Source organism: Arachis stenosperma, chromosome 4 (assembly GCF_014773155.1).
Source record: "Arachis stenosperma cultivar V10309 chromosome 4, arast.V10309.gnm1.PFL2, whole genome shotgun sequence".
NCBI lineage: Eukaryota > Viridiplantae > Streptophyta > Magnoliopsida > Fabales > Fabaceae > Arachis > Arachis stenosperma.
This window is the reverse complement of record NC_080380.1, coordinates 4,201,255-4,227,713: the sequence shown is the minus strand read 5'-3', so window position 1 is coordinate 4,227,713 and position 26,459 is coordinate 4,201,255. Positions and strand designations below refer to the sequence as shown.

The window sequence follows — 26,459 nt, the reverse complement described above, 5'->3', positions numbered from 1 at the left end:
ATTTAAAATGATACTAGAATTTAAATATAATGATTTGAAATGTAAAAAGTGAATTACATACTAAAAGACCATATTGACTTTATAAAATAAAATAATACCAAAATTACTTAAAATTTACACTATTGATGACCACGACAAATTCGATATATTTTACCACACCATGCTCAAAGAATGTCCAAAAAAATTCTTCTCAGCATGAAGCCTTGAGAGTTTACTATATGACGAGGCCTAATTAGGTTAAGGCTATTGTCTACTATTTCACTTACTTTCTGTTACTTTATGGTGAGAAATCGGATTTTAAAATGGATAGAGTTTCATAGATTGATGATTGCTAATGATTGTGAAAACAATTTGTTTGTCATGACCGTTGTTGTTAGCTAGTATCCAAAACGTAGGTAGATTACTGATGCGATAAAATGTTTAAGAGAATGCCTCACAGAAATTTGAACTTTGAAGAGAAACCAAAATAAAGAAGAGGCAAAAGAAAAAATGGAATTGAGTAAATGATGAAAATTTTGATTTATTTCACAAGAGAGCAGTAGAACAAAGATCAATTTTCAATTATGTTTTTTCCATAAGAAGAAGGAAGATCCTTCCCCCAAAGTCAATGTTTAATTTTTCTATTATTTTTAGGGTTAACTACTAAAAATGTCTCCAAATTATTCAAACGCAGACAAAAATACATTCGAATTTTACTATCGACAAAAATGTCTTTAAATAATTTAAAAATGCGACAAAAATATCTAACCGTAAATATATATTTGCAAAAAATGTCGTAGAGATTAAATTTTGATGTGATTTTTTACAAACATAATTGAAAAAACAAGATATTATTATTCTTAAAATTCGGTAATTTTTTTCTAAGTATATATTTTTTGTGGTTTTTTAAAAGTATTATTAGTAATAAAAAAATTACAAAAAAATATACACTTAACGAAAAATCACTAAATTATAAGGATAATAATATCTCATTTTTTTATTATATTTTTAAAAAAATTGTATTAAAATTCAATCTCTAATATATTTTTTGAGAAATACATATTTAATGTTAGATAATCTTACAAAAAAAACTAATATTAAATATGTATTTCTCAAAAAATACATTAGAAATTGAATTTTGATGCGATTTTTTATAAGCATGATTAAAAAAATGAGATATTATTATTTTTAAAATTTGGTGATTTTTTGTTAAGTATATATTATTTTGTAATTTTTTTAAAGTATCATTGTTTGTCAACAAAATATTATAAAAAAATATATACTCAACAAAAAATTACCAAATTTTAAGTTAATAATATCTTATTTTTGTAAAAAATTGCATCAAAATTCAATCTCTAAGATATTTTTTGAAAATATATATTTATTATTAAGTATTTTTGTTGTATTTTTAAATTAATTGAAGGTATTTTTATCGATAGTAAAATTCGAATATATTTTTGTCAATATTTAAATAATTCGAGAACATTTTCAGTGATTAAGTCCCTTTTTTTTTAAAGTATTTTTCAATTTTTAATTTAATTTTCCTTCTAACTTAAAAACGATATTGTTTCATATGTCAACAGGTAGAAAGTAGCTTTTGTAAGCCATAAATAAGAAAAATGTCAAAAAAAAATTTATTCCAGCAGGAACATTTTTTCAATGGTAAAGTGACGAGCAAAAATTTTAAAAGTGCTGTTATTGTTGTTGTTGTTGTTGTTGTTGAAGAGCTAAAAATAATCAAAGAAAAAAAAATGAGACAACAAAATGTCGTCGACGTTTTGCAGTTAACGACGTCACTATTTTTTCGTTTGTCAAAAACGCTTAATCACGCCAATAGACTCATTTTTTAGACAATCGCACCTAATGGGCTAATATAAAAAAAAGTTCGTTTCATGTCTCAAAAAATTTTGCTTTCATAAGCGGTAAAAAGATATAAGAGGACTAACGTGAATTAACTTAAAATATTTTAAAAATAAATTTGATTAAAAATTGTTTTTAGTCAAATTATTTTTCTCCACTTGCCAACCCCTATCAAGTATCAACTTCTAAAAAAAACCAAAAAAAGAAAACGGTGAAAACTTAAATAAAGTGATTCCATGTCAAGTTGATATTTGAGAGTTATTAGATAAAAATTTAGTCAAATCAGTTAAATCATCTAATGACTCTCAAATACCAATTTCAAATGAAAGTCGACTGTAATTGAGTTTTCGCCGAATAATATATTGGAAAAAGTTGGACTAAAAGGTGAAAAGTATATTCCCCTTTGCATTTTCTGATTTTCATCCCGAGATCATGATATTCTTTTCATTTTTTATTTTTTATTTAAAAGTTCTGTTTGGGATACAAAAATAGCAATACTGCCTACAAATTTGAACTACAACATCCCGCCCGTTAGCACAGTTCCCCAGATACTCTCTCTCTCTCTCATTTCATTTCTCCCTTCTTTCTCTCCGTTCCTCCGTTGCACAGAGCAAACATTTTAAATCTTCAAACAAAAATAAAAATTAAATTAGAACCCTAGCAAGATCCACCGTCACCATGAACCAGTACCATATTTACGAAGCTATTGGTCGCGGAAAATACTCAGTAACCTTCTTCCATTTCCTTCTTCTATTTTTTTTTCGTGTTAAACTTTTCTTGAATCGAACTAAATTATGCAGATTTATTAATCTTTCTTTGTTCTTGTGGATTTGCAGACCGTGTACAAAGGCAGGAAGAAGAAGACCATTGAGTATTACGCCATCAAAAGCGTAGACAAGTCGCAGAGAAGCAAGGTTCTTCACGAAGTAAGTCTTTTCGTTTGTTTCAAAAAATAGATCGAATGAGCTCAATATGATTAAGAATAGTAACTTTAGTTACTCCATTTTAGCAGATTCTATCCGAGCTGTGTCGTGCGAACTGGATTGGAATCTTAAGATAATTAGTATTTATTTTTGTTCGTTTTTGTGTGATTTTATTTTTTGCTTTCTCTTTCTGCAGGTAAAGATTCTTCACTCTTTAGATCATCAAAACGTGCTCAAGTTTTATGAGTGGTGAGGTCTATTTTTTTACTTATTAATTTTGCCTAATTGGGTTGGGATGATACAAATATGAGGAAACCCTGTTTACCTGTTAATTATGCCATGGGAAAAATGGAGATTCAAAACGAGGATAGCATGCTTAGCTAACAAGTGTTATACTTTGTATTAAAAGAATGAAGTGGTTATTATTGATTATGCACATAAGATTAATGATAGTTGCACTTAATGCAACTCACATAGTTCAATTTTGGAAACAATGATCATTAATGATTAATAATTGTAAGAAAAGGTAGAGAAAGAGACAGTGGGAGGGGAGGGAATGCAATACAAATATTTTATCTGCTTAAATTAAATTGATGATTTGGATGGCTATGCCTTTTGTTCCTTTGTAGTTTTTCACTCTTACATGCTCTAATTCCTTAAAAGTATATTAAGGGTTGTTAACTTATGCTTTTAGTCATTATAGGTATGAAACTTCTGCTCACTTATGGTTAATCTTGGAGTATTGCGTTGGAGGAGATTTACTTTCTATATTACGGCAGGTAACCAGCACTTGCACTGCTAGTATTGTACCTTCATTATTTAATTGAGCTGTGAGCATAGAGGTATGGTTGTCTACATTTACTGTGGGACATTGTTCTGTAAAATTTCTCAATTATATGCTGTCTTTTCAGATAACAGTAACTTCTTTGCAAAACTGATCACACTTTTTCTTTGGATCTTGATATGTCAATGTCACTACTAGAGATGATATATGGATATTTATCTAGAAATCTTTTTTAAGTTGGGAATTGGGGTTATTCTTTGTTGGATACTGATTGACAACATAGTAGTATGATACACATGTCATCACCGAGTACTTTTACCTATCACTATTTCATTTGTGGCAGGATGGCATCTTTTCTGCTAGTCAGGCATCCAAAAATTCATAAGAATGTGTAGAACAGTTCTCTGACTGCTTAGTGAAAATTTCTTGTTTGCCTTAAAAACCTAAGTGATTGACTTTTTAGGTTATTGCATTTGTCTATGCTCTGAATATTTTTGTTTCCTTCTTGTGATGTCTAATGTATCTGTAATAATTGTAAATGTTTTCATTTTGTGAACTTGTGCTGTTGTGCAGTGTTTACACAATATTAGTTTCTTGTTTAATGTTGATTGTGTGGATGACCTGCAGGATAACCGACTTCCTGAAGATTCAGTTCATGATCTTGCTTACAATCTAGTCAAGGCTTTGCAGTATATCCACTACTCTTAATTTCACTTTTTCTTTTTTTCAAGCCAACCATTTGGTCTTGTTACTTGGTGACACCACCTAGTGGGAAGAGACTTCTTATTATCAGTTGTGTTGCTCTTATATGCACTGAAACCAGATACACAATGCAGGTTTTTACATTCAAATGGAATACTTTATTGTGACCTTAAACCATCAAACATCCTACTAGACGAAAATGGGTGTGCAAAGGTATATAATTATCATGCCATCTTGCTATATTGATTGGTATTCTTAGATGTTTAAATACTATAACTGAGAGGGAGCTTGTAACTGTGTATTTTCTACTTCATTGATGCAGTTATGTGATTTTGGATTGGCTAGAAAGGTGAAAGATATAAAAGTTGCTTCTGCGGTATGCAAGACCTTTTTTTTTTACTGCACTGGTTGTTTTGCTTCATAACTTATTTATTAATGTGCATGTGTTATTTATACATTTTCAGTTGCCTCAAGCCAAACGTGGAACACCCTCTTACATGGCTCCAGAGCTTTTTGAGGATGGCGGAATCCATTCTTATGCTTCTGATTTCTGGGCCCTAGGCTGTGTATTATATGAATGTTATGCTGGGAGACCTCCTTTTGTGGGAAGAGAATTCACTCAGCTTGTAAAGTCCATCCTTTTGGATCCAACTCCTCCTCTCCCTGGTAATCCAAGTCGACCATTTGTCAATTTAATTAATTCTCTGCTGGTGAAAGATCCAGCTGAGAGAATACAATGGCCTGAGCTTTGTGGACACGCTTTTTGGAGAACCAAATACACTTTGATGCCCTTGCCTGCTCAACCGGCATTTGATGATATGATAGAGCTACATGCTAAACCATGCTTATCAGAGCGAAACGGTGATAAGTCCTCTCATAACAGGACCCCTCCAAAATATCGTGAAAAAGATGTAAAGGGGGCGGTGAAGAAGGATGAGAATTCAATTTCAGGGTCTAGAGGCATGGAAACACCAAATAGGGCAACACCTAATAGCCATAGAACACACACAAAGGGTTCTGGCAGAACAGTTGAGGTGAAGCAAAAGGATCCTTCCAATATTGGCAAAAGAGTGAATATTTTGAGGTTGTCAAGAATAGCAAAATCAAATCTACATAAAGAAAATGACAAGGAAAATTACAGGCGTCCCTTACCTAATAATGCTGAGAATGATTCTGAAGTCAAAATTGAGAACACTGACATGGAACTTGATTTTAATGAGAGTACAGAAGAAGATGCACCGGAAGAAGCAGATGGCTCCGAACATACAACTGTGTGTGATGAGAATCAAGGGAAAGCAGAGGAGTTTGAGAGCAATATTAACCACCTGGATGCCTCACCCGTTGTTGACACACCTGTCTCAAATGATCCAAGATCATTAGATCACGAGTCAACCCCTGCGCATCCTGACATATCTGTTATTTCTCCTAGTGTAAGCCCTCAGGTGAAGAAGCATAGAGTTAAAGATGACGCAGGATCTGGTCTTGACTCAGATTCTTCAAGGCCATCTAACAACCTTTCCCAGGTTCTTTGGCATGCATCTGATCTCTCAGTTAGACCAGTAATGCCGAGCAGAAAAGTTGATAAAGTCTCAGAAACTATTCCCTCACTTCCTTTTGAAACTTTGCAAGCAGCTGATTTTGTCAAGATGCCAAAAGAGCAATTGGAGGCAGTCCAAAACCGAATTATAACCATTCTGAACGGGAATACAAGCATTGGGGAGAAACAGAATGTGATTAGGTATCTTGAGAGGTTAAGTAGTAATGCTGATGCAGCTAATATATTGACCAATGGCCCGATAATGCTCATGCTTGTGAAATTTCTTCGTCAATCCAAGGCATCAGCTCTTCGTGTTCAACTTGCTTCACTGATTGGTCTGTTGATTCGGCATTCTACTGTCGTTGATGACAGTTTGGCAAGTTCTGGAATTTTAGGCTCATTGACTGATGGCCTTAGAGACAAGCAGGAAAAAGTGAGGAGGTTTTCCATGGCTGCTTTAGGCGAGTTGCTATTCTACATATCCACTCAAAATGGCGATTGCAGTAAGGATAACATTCCACTTGAATCTCCATCAAAGGACAATAGGACTACATGTGGCTGGCAGGTTAGCTTCTATTCTTGTTGCTTATGATCTTCATTTGTCCATCTGCCAAGAACATTTGAAGCCTAATTTACTATATTAAATTCTACAATTTTCTCATCCTAGATATGTTGCTTGCAAGATGGTATCATATCTCGATGTACAAAAAATTTCATGGTTAAACTATTTCTACCTTTCTGCAGGTTCCAAATGCATTATTATCATTAGTGTCATCAATGCTGAGGAAGGGTGAGGATGATATAACTCAACTGTATGCGTTGAGAACAATTGAGAATATTTTCAGTCAAGGAGGGTCGTGGGTGGGACGTTTAAGCAGTCAAGATGTCATTAGCAATCTTTGCTATATCTATAGGGCAGCAGGGAAACAAGAGAGCATGAGGCTTACTGCAGGATCATGCTTAGTGCGCTTAGTTCGGTTTAACCCTCCTAGCATTCAGTTGGTTGCGGAGAAACTGTCATTCAAGGACCTTGCTTCATCCCTTGTCAAGGGTAGTCCAAGAGAGCAGCAAGTCAGCCTAAATCTCCTTAACATGGCAATGCTTGGAAGTCACATGTTGACAAATATTGGAAGATACCTCATACCTCTTGCAGAGGACAAAAATTTGATCCCAAGTCTTTTGTCTCTCGTTGAGCAGGGTAGTGAAATTCTAAAAGGAAAGGCACTTTTCTTTGTGGCTCTACTTTGTAAGCATGGTAGGAGGTGGCTTCCACACTTCTTTTGTAGCCAAAAGCTACTTTCTGTGGTGGACAGGCTAGGAAAAGAAAAGGATACATATGTGCGGCAGTGTTTAGATGCATTTGTCAACATTGTGGCATCTACTATTCCCGGTTTGCTAGATATAATAACTGGAGACATCCAACAAATGATGGGTGGAAGGCGCCATGGACACATTTCGGCTCTTACCAGCAGATCTGCTCCAAAAACCAACATTCATTTGTTTCCGGTTGTCCTTCATCTTGTTAGCAGTTCAACATTTAAACACAAAGTGGTTACAATTCAAGTCCTACGGCAGCTGGCCAATCTAATTAAACTCATTGAGACACCGTTTCAGGTTAGTGACTCAACCATTGTCGCTGTTATCCTTTTAATGATATGTTTTATTGTTTAATTGTTTTCATGGACCTTGACTCGCTGCTTGTTGAAAAATAAAATAAAGGTGTTTGGCTGACTGACCACAGTCACTAATTTAGTCATAAATTGATTTGCTGATATATACTTGTTAATCTGAAAACATGAGATTTTGGTCTTAGGAACCTTCTATATATCTCGATCAAATCAAATTAACAAATTCTTAAATACATAATGATTAATTAGACTAATTAATGTCTCATAAAATGTCTGTCAAATACATAATGATTTTGCTGGTGATGACTGATGAGACTACCATAGGGATTAGTAAGATGGTAGTTTTCAAGGTTGAATTTTAATAACTCTTGATATCATCATCCTTTGTCGATTTTCAGGGAAGAGATGACTTCCAAATAACCCTTCTTCGCATTTTGGAGTCTGTCACAGAGGAATCTCGCGTGCTTTTCGGCAATCCGGATATTTTCATACGTGAAATACTCCCCAGTTTGACAGTTCTCTATAAGGGTAATAAGGATGGCGATGCTAGATTTTTGTGTCTTAAAATCTTTTTTGATGCCATGATTATTCTTTTAAGTGAACCAATTGAAGAAGAGCAAAGATTGAAGGATCTGAAATCCATATCAAACACCCGCTTTCTTCCTCTTTATCCAACTTTTATTGAAGATGAAGATCCTATTCCCATCTTTGCGCAGAGACTTCTTGTCATGCTACTAGAGTTCAGCTTTATTACAATTCCAGACATTCTACACCTTAAGATAATTTCACAATGCTTTGAGTTTTTGCTTGGTGATCTGTCAAATGCAAATGTGAATAATGTTAAGCTTTGTCTGGCTCTGGCTTCTGCTCCTGAAATGGAGACCAAGTTACTCTCTCAATTGAAAGTGGTTAGGAGGATTGGCAACTTTCTAGAATTCGTATGTGCAAAGGAGATGGAAGACTTGTTAGAACCAACTCTGGGGCTGTGCATGGCATTTCTAGCACGTTCAGTCACCTGCGGAAAAGAACCAACACTCTTAGGTGACTGTCCTCCTGAGGTGAGTGGTGTTGTTGATCCCCAACAATGCATTAGAGACATAATGGACTTTGGAAGCAATGTTGGTGTCATGCTAGCCTTGAGTGCATCTGCTAAAACCAACATTGCTGACATAGCTTCCAAATGCGTAGTTTTACTTCTTAAGGCAGCTCCTCGAGAAGCCACCACCGGTCTACTAACGAATCTCCCCAAGGTCAGTGTGATCCTCGAATCATGGAATAGAGGAATCTCTCACCTAATTGTGCAGCGAATGCTTCATGCTCTAGGTTATGCTTGCAAGCAGTACTTACTACATGCAATGATATTGTCAATATCCATGCCAGAGATTTCAAGAATTGAAGTGATTGTTTCTGAACTAAAGAGTTCAGGTGTTCCTGGTTTAGCCAAAACTGCTGCACTGGCTGCCTTGGAATTGCAGCGGCTGCCACGCTGCATTTGAATAATTTGTAGGTATCATGTTGATGATTGCCTGTTTCAGATTCAAGTTTAAGAGTTGTGGTGAATTCCACTCAGGCTTCAGTGTACTTCTATGTATAGTATTTGTACTCTATCATAAACACACAATATAATATTATTATTAATTCAAGGAATTTTCTCCAATTTGGCAGATATTGATTTGCATACGCTTCATTTCGTCTTTTTCTATGCCCATGTGATTCTTATAGAATTGCCAACCTCCATACTTGATTAATTCAATAAGGCTAACTAACAAAACACATGCACACAAGTACAAAAGAACTTCAAGCATATATAACGAAGAAACTGCATGATTAGATTCCTGCACAAACCATCCCTTCATTTTCTCCAATAATTTAGAATACCGAAGTGTTGCCAGTTATGTAAATGGCAAAAGGACATGCCAATAATGTTGCTCAAGCAGCACAAATCTTAAGTAGATCAGTTTCACATTTCAATCTAAAATCATAATATTCTTAGGTCTACTCACTGCTAAATCTTTTAATCCATCATCAAAATTATAGTGCAAGCTTGAATTTCTTAGCAAATATTCTTGTGAAGTCAAATGTTAGTGTCACTGTCACATACTCACACTCAATGATTAGGTACATGCTTTCCCTGTCATAATAGCTACAAATAGCAGTAAAATTTTGAACCTTTTGGTGGGTAATTTAGTATTCACCTTTGAAAGATCAAAGCACAATAATTATGGATTTTGTAAAAGCAATCACAACAATTAACAATTACTACCAACTTGTTCCAAAATTAAAGAGCTGTAGGGCACATTCACAGACAGAAAAATGATTCTCTCTCACCATTTACCAAACGCATCACATGGGAAACCTGTTCCAATCTTTGTCTCTACCTCAAACAAACCAACTATATCCTCTCATCATCATCCAATAAACACTTGCCACATGGATGCCCACATAAGATCCCATTTAGTTTTAAGCAAGGGAAAATGAAACAATAGAGACAGAAAGACACAATTTTTCTATCATGTATTTGTTTTTTGCTTTTATATTTTCTATTCAAAAACATTTTTCAAAATCATCTTTAGATAGTAAATAAATGATATTTTCTTAGTTGTAACCACAATACACATGATCCTTAACACTAAGAATTTTTCCCTCTGCAGTGTTTAAGGTATTGAAGATTTAAAGGTTTTCCCATCATTATTTCCACTAAAAAGCTCACACATTTTCCATCCCCTTCACAAAATCCTCAGAGCATTAGTGTGCAAAACTTTGGTTTCTTCACCATCACAAATGGCATCATCAGCATCATCATCATCATCATCATCATGCAGTGTTCATATTTCACTAATGATCATCATCATGGCCTCCATGCCCTCAAAACTCCATTCATCACCTTCACAACCTTACATTCCCAAGATTCCAACTCAATCTTCTTCTTCATCAGCAACATCAACAGATCCTCCTACATCTTCTTCTTCTTCTTCTTCTTCTTCTACTAAATCTCCTTTTCAACCGTTGTCACCAGATATTGCTCCACTCTTTCCTTCTCCTGGTGGTGGTGTGTTCCCTACTCCTGCTTCTGGCTCTGAAATCCCCACAATTCCTTCAACCCCAAGCACTCCAAACCCAGATGACATTATTGCCCCTGGCCCACTTTCTGCATTCTCACCAATGCAATCTTCTTCCACTGCTCCAAGAACTCTTGCTTCTAATGCAGCCATTGCAGCTTTTGCAGGCTTAGCAGCAGCATACTATTGTTCTATGCAGCATATGAGAGTTTGAGTGATCTGGGGTGTGATAGATTCCAATTATGATATGCAATTCAGTAGAGAGGATTCAGCATGCAGAACAAGAAACTTGGTATGACATATGCAAGAAAATGAGAGAAGCAAAATAAGTATATGAGGCAGATTCTTCATTGTTGTATGTCAAACTTTTTATTCTTTGATTGTATTGTACCATATCATATATAATGAAACATTATCAATCTCTTGAATGACTTGAGATTTTTTTTTTTTAACTTATAAATTACTAGTTTCTGAGATTAACTGAACTTAAACTAATTTAGCTTAATCTACAAAATTCAAATTTGAGATTTTTTTAAGAGAAAGAAATATGAAATCAATATAATCAATATATTTACACTTTACACTTTTTGTGTTTCTTTTTTCTCCATTTTTCTACTGTTGTAATTATTAAGGTGTGCCTTTCTTTCTGCTATCCTATTGCATCAAAAAAGTCCCTTTAGCTTTTTAATCAGAGACCTATGATTAACTTTATAAAAGCCTTCTTTTTTTTATCTTTTCTTTTCTTTTCTTCCATTCTTGTGTTTTCTTTTTTAGGATTTTCCAACTTCAATCTTCCAATAGCTGGAACCATGGCTGGTAAGATTGAAATGAAGAGTATCTTACAGCTTCTGTCAGGTTTGCATGTCAAATTGTCATCTCTAGTAAGGTGGTGTCACATGGTTGAAGCAAGTGCTAATATTTTTTTCCACCTGTAGATGCAGCTGAAGTGCACGTGACAGACACCTAATAATCTTGAATTAGGTGCTTTCTTTTTTGTTTTTTCTCCAATTATTAACCATATGTTGCCAATCAAATCAGAAACTTCAATAGTATTTATATACTTTTCCTCCTAATATCATCATAACTTTTTGTTTGGTTGTTTATACAACGTATAAATATATGTAGTTTAATTTATTTTTAATATATATTGTATATTAGTGATTGATTTTAGTAGGTGATTTTAGTATTTAGTAATTGATTTTAGTGGATGAATTTAGTATATACCTAACACTATTATTATTATTATTATTATTATTATTATTATTATTAGGAGTAAGATTCAAATCCAAAACCTCTAGATGAAGATAAAAAATTATGCAATTTGAACTATAATTTGTTGGCAATATTATTGTTATTATTATTATTATTATTATTATTATTATTATTATTATTATTATTATTGTTATTCAATCTAGTGTAAAATTAGCCAGTCACAGTATATAGAAATATGTATTTGATATTTTATAAAAAAAAACTTTTTATTATATTATTATAAACAAGTTTAATTATTCTAATAACAAATTCGATTATAATGATGATTAATTATTTAGTTAAAAAAATATAAATCAATATGTATAAATATTTATAAATACATAATTACGAATTTTTGGACTGATTTTTAGTATAAATAGAATATTTTGTATTATCATTATTTGGTATGAACTGACTTAGTAGTTTATTTCATATACAATAATTCTGGATTTAATTTGTATGCCAGCATAAATTTTAAAAAAAAGTTACATAAACACATTTTTTTGGTGTCTAATCACATAAACATTTAGTTATATATAGTCTCAATATACACTTTTACTTAGTTCAACATAAACTTACTAGGCAACTCTAGATTATTTAAATAACATATTTAAGGTATTCAAATACTTTAATTCAAATACTTTAACCCTAGGCTAAACATGCTTTTATAGTATTCAGCATTTTGCAGATGCATCAAACATTGTCCAAAATTAAAATATGAACCAAGCAATTCATAAAACCAAGGCTTTACTAAATATTATGGCTGGAGGTGGATGTTGTCAACAATTCCATTAACTATGTTACATCAATATTTTTGGAGAATTTATTGAAGATGCATGGTAATGTTCTAGAAAATTACTAAGTTTTACCGGATACTTCGGTGATTGTTCAATGTGGTCCGCAACAAATTACTAACAATAAGTTCTTCAAAAGCATGTGCAATTTAATATCTCCTTTTTCTCAGCCAACTTTTTAGGTTGGTGGAATATATGGCACTCTTCATTTCTTTACCATTTCTAGTTTGTTCAGATATATGGTTGTTCAGGATATGCTAATTATGCCTGCAAAGTGCAAAGCGATTGGTGCTAATAACATACTAAGATATTAGCACTATGGATTAATTAATGTCACCATTAATCAGCATGCTTGTTTCACATCTTTATTTAACTCAATTTTTTTTTACCCCCTTTTAATTTGTCCATTTTGATATTAAATTTAAAAAAAAAAAGAAACACAATTTAGAGCACTTCTTTTTGGAGAAAGAAAAAGAAAACAATGTGAGAAATTCAACTTTATTATTTGATAGTTGTGATATTTAAATACAAAAATTTCTTATGTACTCTAAAAGCAAATGAATATTCTTATTTTGTGTCATTTATTTTGCTAGCTTAATGTTAGTTTTATTGTAAGGTCTAGAGCTTAGGGTTTTAGAATTTAAGATTAAAATTTTATTTTATTAATATTTTAAAATTTAAATAAAAAATAATAGTAAACCTATCATTCTGAATAGAAGACAACTAATTTATGAGAACAAAAACACTAACTAATTCACTTGGTTGTGATTTCCATTTGGTAAAAGAACATATGATATGAGAGTTATCAACGGTTCACCAAAACTCAAAAGCCAAAATTATGGGTACTAAAGCGGCCATAATTTGGATGAATAGACTGAAATGAATAATGATGTAATTGTTCTCTTATTTTGTTTATGTGACGAATATGATAATTTGCATGAATAAACACTATTATAAGTATAATAAAAATTAACAAATTGGCTTCTTGTGCTTCATATTCAGTTCGAATATTAACCTGATATTTCAATAATTAATTAGTTTGAGTGCCAACTTTTGCTTTAACCCGATTCAAACAAAGCCAATTATTAAAATTAAACTGAGGTTATCGGTCACTTGTCAATTTCAGGGAGAGTACAGTAGAAGGTCTGAGAAATAAGAATACTCTTATTTTATTTTATATTTAAACTCTTGCTAACAAGTAAGGAGTAATAATTAACAATATGATAAATAAAAAGTTTGAATAAAAATATATAAAAAAATATAGTTTTAAAGCAAACATGTCCATTAATAAGAGTAAACCACTAAAAATTACTAACCAAAAATGCTCCTAATTTATGATACCGATAAAAATATTTTAAAAAATGTCGCCTCCATAGCTAAGGTACAAACGACAATACTTATGTAGGGAAAAATTAACTAAAATAAAGAGATTGATAAAGTAAAAAATGTAAATACACAACTGGTTATTGTAGTCCATCAAAATTAAATTCATATTTTAGTGTTCAAGTAAAGGAGAAGCCTTATTGAAATGTCATTCCAACATGATAAATCTTTAGAAGGCGAATTTAAAGACTTAAGAGTTAAGACCAATTTCAATGATAAGGAGAAAAATACATGTTTTAAGAAACAGAAAACTAGTATTATAGTAATCCTACTTCAGTTCCAAGATAGATCTCGCAATTACTTGGGTAACAATCAAACTGAGATACGAAAGATAAATTAAACTTAGGACATCAAAATACGAAAGATAAATTAAACTTAGGACATCAAAATAGCCACGCACACAAAAAAAAACAAGGAAAAAGGAAAAAAGAAAACCGCTACAAAATGGACTTAATCAGTCTTGCTCTCGAGAAGCTTATCAATCATGTCAGCAGCTTCTTGAACGGTGGTGATGCTCTGTGCGCTCTCCTCCTCGACGCTGATACCGAATTCCTCTTCCAGTCCCATCACAATCTCAACCTACACGAAATTTGAAAACCTCTAAATAACCAAACAAAACATGGTAAAACTGTGTGTTATGATCTTTCCAGGTAAGTGCAAACACTCAAAGCTAATTCAACAAGCAAACATTGCTAGTGTGGTCTCGGTGCAAAAAGGTTCAGGGTCAAATGTCAAAAGGATTAACACAACCAACAGAAGAGAAAAACCACCTAAACAAACCAACTCATTTCATTAAAAAGGCAAACATAATAAACAAACTGAGGAATTTTGCATCCAAAAGGAAGCTCTTAGCAACTATCAAGTGAGACACACACAAAATAATCTCCCTTGTAAAATATGAAGGCTTAGTACTCAAAAACCCCTCTTATTCTCGATCAATCCATCACTAGTTACTTATTTTAAGGAACCTCTCATCCCTCCATAATGAGAAAGAGTACCATAAAAAGGACTGATAACATATAACATTTTCAACAAAGACATGCATAGATGAAAGATACAATCAAGAATGGGGATTATTATAAATTCAGAGATGAAGTTTAAGAAAATGTGAAAGTACTGTGTCAAGAGAATCAGCTCCAAGGGCAGCAAACTTGGACTCTCCAGTGACACTTGAACCCTCTGGCAGTGCCAATTGCTTCTTGACTATGTCACAGACCTTCTGCACTGTCTCCTGCTTCGTCTGCACAAAATAATAAAGTCCATGGTAGTTAAATCTTGTTAAATATAACGGAAATTCATACACCACATCAGTACTGTCTCTAATATTTGTTCTACCTTCCTGTAATTCTAGGCACATAATCTAGAATCACAAGTAGAAGGAACCAAATTATAATTCAGGCAGAATGAACAGAGGTTTTTATCCACTGTACTGTCTGTATAATACAATGTCAAATTTCATTAGCATGAACCAGAGGTGAACGGCAAAACATCCACCATGCAAAACATGTTTAAGGATCCAGCTATGGCTGAAAATCTTACCGCGCATGTAACTTGAAACCTACGTCCTGTAGGCTGCAATGTAATTGATGGAAATCTCCTTCCTTTGATTGAGAGGGAAACTGAATTCGGGCTACTGATCCTGGCTGAAGGAACCTGTACTTGCATCCAAGGAGAACTGAATGACAAAACATCCACCATGCAAAACATGTTTAAGGATCCAGCTATGGCTGAAAATCTACCGCGCATGTAACTTGAACCTACGTCCTGTAGGCTGCAATGTAATTGATGGAAATCTCCTTCCTTTGATTGAGAGGGAAACTGAATTCGGGCTACTGATCCTGGCTGAAGGAACCTGTACTTGCATCCAAGGAGAACTGAATGAATCAGGACAGTATAATAATAATAATAATAATAATAATAATAATAATAATAATAATAATAATAATAATAATAAACAATCATGAAAATACAAAACATATTTTTTTAGTAAGTCGCAAACAAAGTAAAAAAGCAAAGTCAATCATAAAATCACTATGATGGTTTTTTGACAAGATAATTAGAGGTTTGGTCCAGAAAAAATTTAATAAGGACAATTTTTCGTTTAGCAGCTGAAGATCTTGCGGACCGAGGCAAAACCTAAGGAGGAACCCTTACAAGAGTGCAATCTCATATGATTCAAAATTGATCTCACAAATCACGAGAAGGAAAACAGCATCATCAAATTCCAAGCATGAACATGTCATAAATCTTCAAACAAAGCAGACATGCAAGTAAAAACACGAATCATAAAACCCCAAATATTCAAATTACAGTGCTTTAATACCAAAAAAAAAAGGAACAATCTTTTTTCTTTGCAACTTGCTCAACCAGCTCAACATGACAACACTTAAACCGATTAATCAATTCAACAAAGCTTCCCTTGAATCCTAAAAAAAACACTGATTCCGAAGTGGAGACAAAAATCACACACTATGGAAACGAATAAAAATCACATGCAAAGATGAAGTATATGAAATGAAAGACAAAATTACGAACCAGTGAGGACTTGGCGAGAGAGATGATTGAGATGGAGGTAGCTGTAAAGGAAGCCATTTTCACAGGGAGAAAGAGAGATCTGAGATTTGGACGGAGAGCACGAGAAGAGTGTTTGTGGTAATGAGAATGAAGAAATGAGGCGCAGTTAAGAATGGTTTTATATAGCGACGGAGTTAGCGGCACTTTCATTTCGTTAGGGCGCCTTCGTTATTATCGATGTTACAATTACACCACCCACGTGACTTTAACACCCTCTTTGTTTCCATCCAATTACTCCTTTCTTTTTTTTTTTTTTTGGTCTGTAAAAGGAATAAATAAATAAATAAATAATAATAAAAATAAGTCTCTAATTTTTTAATTTAAAAATATATAAAGATAAATTTAGTACTCTTAGTACTCTTTTTTAGTATGCTATAATTTATTATTATTATTATTATTTACAATTAATTTTTTGTTTAATTTACTTTATCTAATATAATCAATAAATCATATTATAAAAAATAATAAAAATAATACAAAAAATTATAATTATAAAAGTGTATAATATCAAATAAATAATTAATAAAAAATAAAAATAATAAATAATAAAAAAAGAGAGTTCATGTGAACAAAAATAAAAAGAATTCTATAAATAATATAATAATATACATAAATGATAAAGTTGGTAAAAGGTAAATAAAGATGGAGTATTGATGGCTAAAAGCCCGTTGGTGAAGCGCATAAATTTAAAATTGTAGCTTTTGTAAATGTGGTTTTAAAAGCAAACTCACTTCTGCGTTCATGAATAAAAAATTTGCCAAATCAAAAATTGAAGCTTTCAAAAAAGCTAAATGTGATTCTTCTCTTATAACGCGTTTGCTAAACACACCCTTAAATGTTTCGTATTTTAAAAAATTAATGATATTTTTATATTTTTATTAGTTAAAAACTTATTTGTCTTTGAGATAAAAAATTACCTGTTTATCGTTCATTCTTAAATAATTAATATTGCTTCAACTAAAATCAGTTGTTAAATTAATTATAAATATATTAAAATATATAAATAATATATATAACACATAAATTTATATAAATTGTAGTTACTGGTTTAGTTTTTTTGTACATAATATTTTTATCAAAGAATATTACTTGACATTTATTTTTGCTTCAAGTTCTTTTCGGAGTTTGTATTGTTTGTTTTGTCTTAATTGATTAAAAATCAGTTTAGGAAGATTCATAAGGTTTTTTTTCTTTATCACTGTAATTTTAAAAATCAATATTTTTTGTGACTAAAGTTAAATATAAAATATTATATTTTAATTTTTTTAATAAAATTTAATTAAATTATTTATTCAAACTGATCTAAGCATTTTGTTGAGAATTACTTGCACATTTAAAAAACTCAAAAAAAAATTTTTATAACAGAATTAATACACTCAAATACGAATTAAGTTAGAGTCTTTCCATATTATATTTTTTTAGTGCAATTCCTTTTCAAACTACAAGTTATATTTACTGATAAATTATTCATTTTTTTTTCTTGCAAGGTTTTTCTTTTTTTATATTCAAACAGAAATTGAATAATTCGGTTCAAATGAGGTTCTATATACAAGGAAAAAAAAATCTTAACAAATATCTTTTGACATTCTCTAAATTGACCCAAAACTCCAATCACATCTTTAGGGGAGAGTGTTTGTACGAGAAAAAAAAAATTGTAGTTAGTAAGATTTTATATATAGTAATATTTGACAAAGATATTATAATGAAATAATTTTGTAGTAATTGATAGGTGAAACAAGTTTGAGGATGGGAAATGTAGCTGTAATATTGAGCAGCATGTGCTTCATAGGGTTCCCAAACAACGTTAGAAACAAAGAGAAAGGGTTTTTTGCACTTTACACACAAAGAGCAGTGAGCGGAGATTTCCGTGTATTTTGGTTTACTTCAATAATCTTTCCGCCGTCCAAGTGCTGCTGTTGTCATTTACTATATTTGTTTGGGCTATACTACGTGTACATCAAAATCAGCCACTAGTATAAAATATATGCTGAAATATAAATACACATTGAAAATAAATTAAACCACACATGTATTTATACATAAATATATTAATCGCTAATTTTAGTGTACAAATAGCATTTCTCTATTTGTTTCTTGTTTTGTAAGTTATTTTTTAGTTCGATAAATCAACAATTATTTCGTTACGAATCAGAATTTTATTTAAAAATAAAAATATTATTTATATGCTAAAATCAACTATTAATATATTTATATATAAGTATATAGAATAGAATTTTCTTAATTTTTTTTTATATTTAAAAAAATAAAATGTGATTTTTTATTGTATATTTTAGGAGTAAAACAAAGAAAAAATATAAGAAAAAAAAATATTTAAGAATTAGATATTATATTTTATTTTTTAATTGAAAAAAATAAAAAAATATATTTTTTAAATATATGTGTGGTATAATTTATTTTTAATATATATTTATATTTTAATATATATTTTATACTAATAACTAATTTTAATAATTAATTTTAATATAAATATAATGTAATTAATTTAAAAATTTATCATTAACTAATAAATTACTATATGTACAAAACAAATTTAAATACCAATATTTATATAATTGGATGAATGAGTTAATGGTTAACCATTCGAGTAATTCAAGTTGGATCATATAACTGCCGTGTTGCACAAATTCAACATTATTGCTATTAATGTATACTGTATAATGTTGTACTATTAATTAAAGTTAATTATGTTAGTCATAGATTCACTTGTTTAATTTTAAAATTTTAGCTAATATATATATATATATATATATATATATATATATATATTTAGAACACATGTTAAATTTATTATAAATAAAAGTTTTCATATTTTTATTTTATAAATCTATAATAAATATATTAAAAAATTTAAAATTTATATATTTTTTATAAGAAATTTCAATTAATATATTTATCTTTAAAATACATGATATTCTTAGTTATGAAAAATGATTGACATTTTTTATGGATTTAATATCGATATATACTAATTTATTTATTTTTTTATAATAGTATAAATTTTTGCAATAGATAATTTCGTAAAATTTATATCTATTCCTGAAATTCTTTAACCACATGACTATAATAATCTTTTTGTATTTATTGCGAATATATAAAAATCAAATATTTAACTAGAACACATAATAAATTTATTATTAGTGAAAACTATAAAATTTTAAATATTTTTATTTAATAAATACAAAATAAATATATAAAAAATTTTAATTTTTTAAATTTAGAACATGATACATGATAAATAAACCCAAAAAATAACAAATAAAATTACGCCGACACAGCTAATGAATTATATCTCAAATGACATAATATTTTCATACTCACTTAAGAGCTCGCGGGGTTGAGTCTCATTATCTTTAATAAAAAAAAATACGCCGACACAGATTTAAATGAAATTAGGTGTAATAATATCTAGCTACTCGCTCGTTGTTGGCTTGTTGGGTAACTGGATTTGGCTAACTCCAGCTCATCGTGTTTATTACGCAATTCTTTTTTTTTTTTTTTGTTCTGTTCTTCTTTCCCCCACATGTTTGTTCTTCACTTCTTCTTGTTTTTCAGTTTTTCTTCATGTTAAATGAAGGTTTTTTGTTTTCATACTTATATAGTTATTGAACGACTATCTGGGATTGTTTGGTGTACCTATCTAATTAATTTGCCTTCGATCAAACTGGGTTGTCTACCAAATACCATTACTACATCAATGCTTTAATTTGGAAACTCTAATTTGCCATTATATTCGGTGGCCTAACAGATTGGTGCTGTGCAAATAGGTGAATGTAGATTTGGTTTTAGACCAATTAATATTGTTATCAATTTTGAATTTTAATTTGTGCGTATATGTGCTGAGAAAGAATTAAGAATTAACTAAAAATTAAAACTCATAAAAAGGGGAATTTTTTTTAAAGTAACTTGTCGAGTTAAGGCCCGTTTGAAAAATGTCAAAAGTAACTTTTTTTAGTTTTTAACTTATAAAAAATAATAGTATTAATGTTTGATGTAATTTTTAAAATCAAATTGTAGTTTTTAAGAAATTATTTAGAAATTTATAGAGAAGTTAAAAAAAATGACTTCTCTCATAATACTATTATTTTTTATTACATTTCTATAAAATAAATACTTTTAGAACTAAAAACTCAAATACAAAATAACTTATTTATAAGCTACTTTTAATATAGTCATTTATTGTTTAAACTATTTTTTTAAAAAAAACTTAATTAAGTTATTTACCCAAACTAGGCCTTAGCAAAACAGCATTAACTTTTTAATCAAATAGCAAAACCAACTAAAAAATGCATACTATTTAACTTGAAAAAAAAATTATGTTTCCTCTAATCTCTTTAAATTTTCAAACCATATAAAATGATGGAGTTCTTTGAAATTTTAACTAGCGGAATAACACAAATTTGTCAATGAAAATGTTGTACTTTTAAAAGTGCAACATTTTTCGATAATATGTATAATCATTAATATATATTAATATTGAAAAATAATTTTATTAAGATTTTTTATTTAATATTAAAATAATATATATTGATATCAAAATATTAATAGTAAAATATAACTATAATTGTTAATAAAAATTTGGTAAAATCACAATTTAATAATTAAAAAATTATTGAAAGGTATCTTAGAAAAAAATAATTTAATTATCAAAATTTTTTAAAAATATTTTGATAACAATACAATTTAATCAATAAAAAATAATCTATTAAATGATATTTTAGTAAGCAAAATTTAATGACAAAAATAAATTTTTTGCTAAAGAGTATTTTTGTAAAAAATAATTTATTTTTTCTTAAAAAATGGATAAAGTTAACATTAGTTAACACACAAAAAATTAAAATGAATTAAAGAAAAAAATTTTAAAAGTTATAAGGGAGGAAATTGTAACACCTTAACTTTTAGTACCTCCTTATCGCACTAAAAGCAAGGCGTTACTAACCTAGTACCTTTTATTATCTATGTAATATTGAGCCTTTACGCATAAATATGTCGATGGTTTTTGCTAAAACTTATAATCTTTCCAACAACAACAAACAACACATATTCACATACTTAATATTGATAATACATTGTAGTATTATATACAAAAGCAATTACAGAATCTACCCCTCTGAATAAAACTCTAACTAATGAGGCGAGGGGAAAACAAATTCTAACAACTCAACTCGTAAACATATTCCTCTGTACTCTCACCGCTTCACAATAAGCCTTCGCACCTATATCTGAAAGGGGTGGAGATAAGGAGTAAGAACTTGGGAGTTCTTAGTAGGGTTGGGGTGTATAGTTATATCCATTTTATATATACTTGGTCAGCAATAACAGTCAACAAAGTACGACCCAATTCAACAATTATAGAACACAGTATCCAATCACAAGCACACACAATCATAGAAAACACACTCACAATATGCGCAAACAAGTATGATGCATGTCTATCCCTAGTGTAGGTAATGAGCTCATCTGTCGATTTCGACCCATTCCCGACATAACTCAGCAACCTTTGTCTGAGTTTGGTTTCCAGTGTCATAACCTCTGTAAGCAATCTCTATCTTACAGGTGCGACTCTTTTGAGCCGATGTATGCAAACATAATCTTTGTAAGCAACCTCTGTCTTACAGGTGAGGCTCTCTCTGGCCAATGTATGTATCGATAACCTCTGTAAGCAACCTTTGTCTTACAGGTGTGACCATTCCCTGGATTGGCCGATGTATTTCTGGAAATCAAATCTCGGTGGACTCACCACCATATTTCTGCTCGTTTTTAGCAGGTAGACAATTATCTCAACTCGTTCTTTCTTTCTTTTCTTTTATGTTCTTTTTCTTTTAAAACCAAAACCACCTCTTTATGACATTCTTCAGAACCTTTAAAACAATTCCACTTAAACTAATTTTTCTTTCAAAAGACAAAGAGAAATCATTTACTAGTTAAACCCCTCGGCAAAGGCTCTAAACTTTAGGGGAGCAACAACCAATCTCATTTTTTTAAGTTCATTAGAAATCCTTAACAACCATTGTTTTCTTAAATTGAGTTAATCAAATAAAGTTTCTAAATCAAATCAAAATCAAACCATACAAATCGGAGGTTCCAAACTGTTACTTGATGTACTAGCTTAGCAATTAGTTAATTGATTCATTAGTTGTAGCAACAAGTTGGTTAGACAAGTAGCCTATAACAGAATTTTTAGTTAGCTCCTAATTATTCTAACTCAGTTGGTTAGATGAACAATATATATATCTGATTGGTGTAACAGTGTAAAGTGTGATTCATCATTCAGTACACTGAGAAAATAAGAACTCTCATTTCTTCTCTCTGTTTCCACTACTGCTCTGTTCTCACACTCCCCTTGTGCACCTTCAACATGGTGCGGTGAGCGTGGAACCCAAAGAGGTGAGAATAGAAGGAACAGCGATTGAGGAAAGAGAAGCTCAGAATTCAAATCGAAGCACACATCAAGTGCACGATCTGAAACCTAGTGATGGATCCAACTCAAAATTCAGAGCAATTCCGAATGAACCAAGGCAATTCCTTCCAAGGCCTCGATCATCAAGGTATCCGGCGTTCTTGAACCAAATATCATCGATTCAGGCTCACCTCAATAGGAATGGCAGCAACCCTAGCCAAGATTCATCGAGCCACTTCTACCTTTATCCTTCCGAAAATACTGGTATTTCCCTCATCTCTACCATTCTTGATGGCAAGAATTACAGTAGTTGGAGCAATGCGATGTTGTTAGCCCTAAAATCGAAAAACAAGCTGAAATTTGTTTATGGAAGTTTAAAGAAACCTGATAAGAATGATCCATTGTTTGAACTGTGGAATAGATGTAATACATATGTCTTAGCCTGGATTAAAATCTCGCTGAACCCTGAAATCACCTGAAGCGTGATGTGGAACAAGGTTGCATATGAGCTATAGGAGGACCTGAAACACAGGTACCATGAGGGTGATAGATTTCGAATTGCAGAACTGCAGGAGGAGCTATACGGAACAAGACAAGGAGAAATGAGTGTGACACAATACTTCACAAAACTGAAGTCACTGTGGGAAGAATTTGATGATTTCATGCCAATTCCACCCTGCAATTGTGAATCTGTGTGTACTTGTGGATTAGAAGAAATGCAAAAACATAGAATGGAATATCATGCAACTAGATTCCTAAGAGGACTTAATGAACAGTTTGCGAATGTTAGAGCTCAGGTCATGCTAATGGAGCCACTGCCAGATTTAAAGGCTGTGTTTTCCATGATGACTAGACAAGAAAGGTAAAACCAGACCATGGATGATACCATAGACCCTAAGATCTTATTACACTCTACCAATTCCTTCAACACTGCTGAGACCTCACAAGGCAGAGGGAGAGGAAAAGGTAGAGGAGGTAGATTCCAAGACTCTGGGAGAGGACAAACGGAAAGAGGTAGAATGCAGTGTTCATACTGTAGTAAAAGAGGCCACACAGTGAAAGTATGTTACAAGAAACATGGTTTTTCCCCTCATCTTAAACAGAAAAATCTGAACTTGAACGGAGGTTTGGGAGCAGTGAATTTCAGTGCTGAAGTAAATGGCGATGGCATTGACGATTATGGCTGTGTGGAAGAAAATGGAACTTCCAATGTTGACTTTACTCCAGAGCAGAAATCAGCCCTACTAGCTTTACTCAACAGGGGAGAGGCAAAGCAGATCCATAATGCTAACCAAATCAAAACCCTGGAACAAGTACCTCATCAAGGTAACTTAGTGCATATCATGCATTTTAAGTCAAGTGTGTTGGCTTTAAACATTTCTGCATCAAAATATGGTTTTTGGATAATAGATACAAGAGCTACTGTTCACGTATCATATTGCCTAGAAGATTTTCAAACTCATTTCAAGATAGCTCCTATAGTCATTCGGTTGCCTAATGGTGCACAAACCATTAGCAATATAGCTGGAACTATCAAATTTTCAAACAAATTGTACCTCATAAATGCATTATATGTCCCATCTTTCAATTTCAAATTGATATCAGTATCAAAAGCCACAAAACATTTGCATTGTAAAATGAGTTTCACTGATGACGATTGTGAGATACAGAATTTACTCTCGAAGAAGACGATTGGAGCAGCTAGAGTGTGTGGTGGCCTTTATACCTTGAACTATGATGCTGCGTGATCAGAAATTACACAGGTATCAAATAAAATTCATGTAGACATGCCAATACTGAATATTTCAAACACAAAGTTATGGCATTTTAGGTTAGGCCATGCACCATTTCATAGAATGAAAGAAATGAAGAAAATTTTTAGATTCATTTATTGTGACACTGATGTACAGCCTTGTGACTCATGTCACCTAGCAAGGCAAAAGAGATTATCATTCAATAATAGTAGCACAGTTTCATTAACTTCTTTTGATTTAATTCATGTGGATGTTTGGGGCCCGCTGGCCATTCCCTCTACGGGAGGACATAGATATTTCTTAGCCATAGTGGACGATAAAACAAGGTTTACTTTGGTATTTTTCATGAAAAACAAAACTGAAGTAGCTAATCTCATTAAATTCTTTGTAAATTTTGTTTAAACACAGTACGACAGCAAAATCAGATGTATAAGGTCCGATAATGGAACTGAATTTTTGATGCACTCTTTCTTCAATGAAACTGGTATATTACACCAAAGATCATGTGTTGAAACTCTTCAACAAAATGGTATTGTTGAACAAAAACATCAACACATTCTTGAAATAACTAGAGCAATTTTCTTTCACTCAAATGTCTCCAAGTGTTTTTGACAATATGCAGTTTCATATTCAGTTCACATCATGAATAGATTACCATCAAATTTTTTGAACAATTTATCACCTTATCAAGATTTGCATAACTCTTTACCTGACATATTTCATTTAATGGTTTTTGGGTGTTTGGCATATGCCAGTACACTCTAAGCAAATCGAAAGAAACTTGATCCAAGATCCAGAAGGTGTGCATTTTTGGGTTTCAGGGAGGGTACCAAGGGATATCTCTTAATTGATCTAAAGACTAGAGAGATCTTTATTTCAAGAGATTTGTCCTTCTATGAAGATCATTTTCCATACTTAAGCACACACCCTGACCAAAGCACACATACTGCATCTTCTATTCAGTTCAAAACTAACCCCTTTGCATATGACATCATTCTTCAAACTCACATAGCACACACTAATCATCAAGCATCACATGCATCCCGCTCACACACTAAGACTTCCAACAATAATAATGATGCCCCACAAAATTTCAATTCAACACATACACCAATTCAATCTCCATCACCTAATCAAACAAATATGCAACAAAATCACACACCTGCACCTCAACATGCATCACCACTGCCCCTGTTAAGAAAATCAACAAGAATTCGCAGAGCACCATCACATTTGCAAGACTATCATTGTCTAAATGCTATCTTTCCTCGGCTTCCACTCCGAAAATCTGAAAGGTACCCTTTATCGAATTATTTGTCATATGACAAATTTTCTGCATCACATACAACATATTCTCTAGCCATATCTTCTAACATTGAATCCAAGCACTACAGTGAAGCAATTACTCAATCTTGTTGGGTTGATGCTATTAAGAATGAACTCTAAGATCTTGAGCAAAGTCAAACTTGGAAGCACACTTCACTTCCACCCGGCAAGAAGGCAATTGGCAACAAGTGGGTTTTCAAAGTGAAATACAACCCTGATGGCAGCATTGAACGCTACAAGGCACGATTAGTGGCAAAGGGATTCACCCAAGTCCCTGGGATTAATTATCGGGACACATTTATCCTTGTGATGAAGCTCGGTAGCTTGAGAGTTGTCTTGGCTGTGGCTGCGGCAAAGGGATGGTTCCTCAAGCAAATTGATGTCAATACCGCATTCTTGCATGGCTATTTGGATGAGGAGGTGTACATGAAACTACCTCAAGGGTTGGACGTCAAAGCTGGCCAAGTGTGCAAGCTTGAAAAGTCGC

At 31.9% G+C, this 26,459-nt stretch overlaps 3 protein-coding genes across 3 annotated transcripts; 2 read left to right on the top strand and 1 right to left on the bottom strand.

The window, feature by feature from the left end:
- Positions 1-2,467: 2,467 nt before the first annotated feature.
- LOC130973354 (serine/threonine-protein kinase RUNKEL) lies at positions 2,468-9,049 on the top strand. Its single transcript, XM_057897837.1, has 10 exons — positions 2,468-2,565; positions 2,676-2,765; positions 2,959-3,011; positions 3,466-3,541; positions 4,174-4,235; positions 4,383-4,461; positions 4,571-4,624; positions 4,713-6,350; positions 6,530-7,399; positions 7,812-9,049. Exons 1-10 carry the CDS (start codon positions 2,518-2,520, stop codon positions 8,907-8,909), a joined length of 4,068 nt encoding a protein of 1,355 aa, XP_057753820.1. The 5' UTR covers positions 2,468-2,517; the 3' UTR covers positions 8,910-9,049.
- A 991-nt stretch (positions 9,050-10,040) lies between these two features.
- LOC130977040 (classical arabinogalactan protein 25-like) lies at positions 10,041-10,877 on the top strand. The gene has a single exon (XM_057902038.1). The coding sequence runs from the start codon at positions 10,195-10,197 to the stop codon at positions 10,684-10,686; it is 492 nt and encodes a 163-aa protein (XP_057758021.1). The 5' UTR covers positions 10,041-10,194; the 3' UTR covers positions 10,687-10,877.
- Positions 10,878-14,081: 3,204 nt separating this feature from the next.
- Positions 14,082-16,624, bottom strand: LOC130973317 (acyl carrier protein 1, chloroplastic-like). Its single transcript, XM_057897793.1, has 4 exons — positions 16,436-16,624; positions 15,440-15,553; positions 15,018-15,140; positions 14,082-14,479 (listed from the first exon to the last, which is right to left on the bottom strand). The coding sequence occupies exons 1-4, from the start codon at positions 16,622-16,624 to the stop codon at positions 14,351-14,353; spliced, it is 555 nt and encodes a 184-aa protein (XP_057753776.1). The 3' UTR covers positions 14,082-14,350.
- Between the last annotated feature and the right edge of the window lie 9,835 nt (positions 16,625-26,459).

What these genes read in the sequence shown, in the direction of transcription:
- LOC130973354 (XM_057897837.1), top strand. Translation starts at nt 2,518, where the DNA reads ATGAACCAGTACCATATTTACGAAGCTATTGGTCGCGGAAAATACTCA. An exon ending in TTGGTCGCGGAAAATACTCA is followed by an intron (nt 2,566 to 2,675) that starts GTAACCTTCTTC and finishes GTGGATTTGCAG; the next exon opens with ACCGTGTACAAAGGCAGGAA. An exon ending in TCATTGAGACACCGTTTCAG is followed by an intron (nt 7,400 to 7,811) that starts GTTAGTGACTCA and finishes GTCGATTTTCAG; the next exon opens with GGAAGAGATGACTTCCAAAT.
- LOC130977040 (XM_057902038.1), top strand. Translation starts at nt 10,195, where the DNA reads ATGGCATCATCAGCATCATCATCATCATCATCATCATGCAGTGTTCAT.
- LOC130973317 (XM_057897793.1), bottom strand. Translation starts at nt 16,624, where the DNA reads ATGAAAGTGCCGCTAACTCCGTCGCTATATAAAACCATTCTTAACTGC. An exon ending in CTCTCGCCAAGTCCTCACTG is followed by an intron (nt 15,554 to 16,435) that starts GTTCGTAATTTT and finishes ATGCAAGTACAG; the next exon opens with GTTCCTTCAGCCAGGATCAG. An exon ending in GGTTTCAAGTTACATGCGCG is followed by an intron (nt 15,141 to 15,439) that starts GTAAGATTTTCA and finishes TATTTTGTGCAG; the next exon opens with ACGAAGCAGGAGACAGTGCA.